This window comes from Cryptosporidium hominis (genome assembly GCF_000006425.1).
Source record: "Cryptosporidium hominis TU502 chromosome 7 CHRO017109, whole genome shotgun sequence".
NCBI classification, from domain to species: Eukaryota; Apicomplexa; class Conoidasida; order Eucoccidiorida; family Cryptosporidiidae; genus Cryptosporidium; species Cryptosporidium hominis.
Window position 1 is genome coordinate 1 of NW_666342.1, and position 969 is coordinate 969.

A 969-nucleotide genomic window follows, 5' to 3' on the forward strand; every position below is an offset into this window, starting at 1 on the left:
TAGGGGGGGGGGGTATAAGATTTAGCCATAGAAAGAACATTACATTAAGTTCCAATTATTCTAAACAAACTGTTGTTTTTGGTCATCTTCTTCTCTATAGTATATCTTGCTTATTAACCAAACTATAATTCTAGCAAATATTGACAGAAAACTATAATTCAAGAATTAACAAAGATCTTATAGAAAATAATAGAAACAAATAAGATAAAGAATAATGAAAAACTTATTTTAAAATTACAAAAAAAGGAAAAAAATCTCTAATATTAACCAATAAAACTAGTAATTATAGCTTTTCTCACACTTGAATTAATTAAATACAGATGTTGCCGCCTAAACACGTCATTTTTTGAAAAAAACCGGTATATGCTAGTAAAAAAAAGGTCAAATTAAAAAGTAGTAAAAAGGTGTATGATAAGGTAGAAAGAAGAAAAAAGAAAGAATACTCAAAATTGTGTGAGTGGAATCAAGTTTGAGAAATTTAGAGATAGTAATAATATTAATAGTAGAATGGGAGAAGTGAAAGAAGGAAAGAAATCCAACCCATTCAAAAATTCTCTTAAGAAGGCAAAAATTCTGGAGGAGAAGAGGAAAGAAGAAGCAATAGAAAGAGAAAAGTTGAAACGAGAGAAAAAAATGAAAGTTAAAGAAAGATATGATAAAAAGAGGGCTTTGCTAAAAAAAACAAAAAAAGGTCAGCCAGTTTTATCGAGAAGAATCAATTTTATGCTCGCAAAATTGCAAAAAGCCGGTAATTAGCAAAAAATATTACATGTTCGAATTAATGTGGACAATTTACATGCATTTCAAGACTTGAGTCAAAATATGCTCACTTTAATTACTGAGTGAAATTAATTAACAATAAAAATGAAATCTATTTTCCAGTTAATTTTCCTTGGTACCATTCTTCTTTTTGGGACTTTGAATGCTTTACAGATTCACGATTTTGGGACTTCTGTTTCAGCGGATAAT

The 969-nt window shown here is 28.4% G+C and overlaps 1 protein-coding gene across 1 annotated transcript; it reads left to right on the plus strand.

Annotated features, from left to right (window-relative positions):
- Positions 1-507: 507 nt before the first annotated feature.
- Chro.70543 (hypothetical protein) lies at positions 508-756 on the plus strand. The annotated part of the gene is made up of 1 exon (XM_659797.1): positions 508-756. The coding sequence occupies one exon, from the start codon at positions 508-510 to the stop codon at positions 754-756; it is 249 nt and encodes an 82-aa protein (XP_664889.1).
- Positions 757-969: the final 213 nt, after the last annotated feature.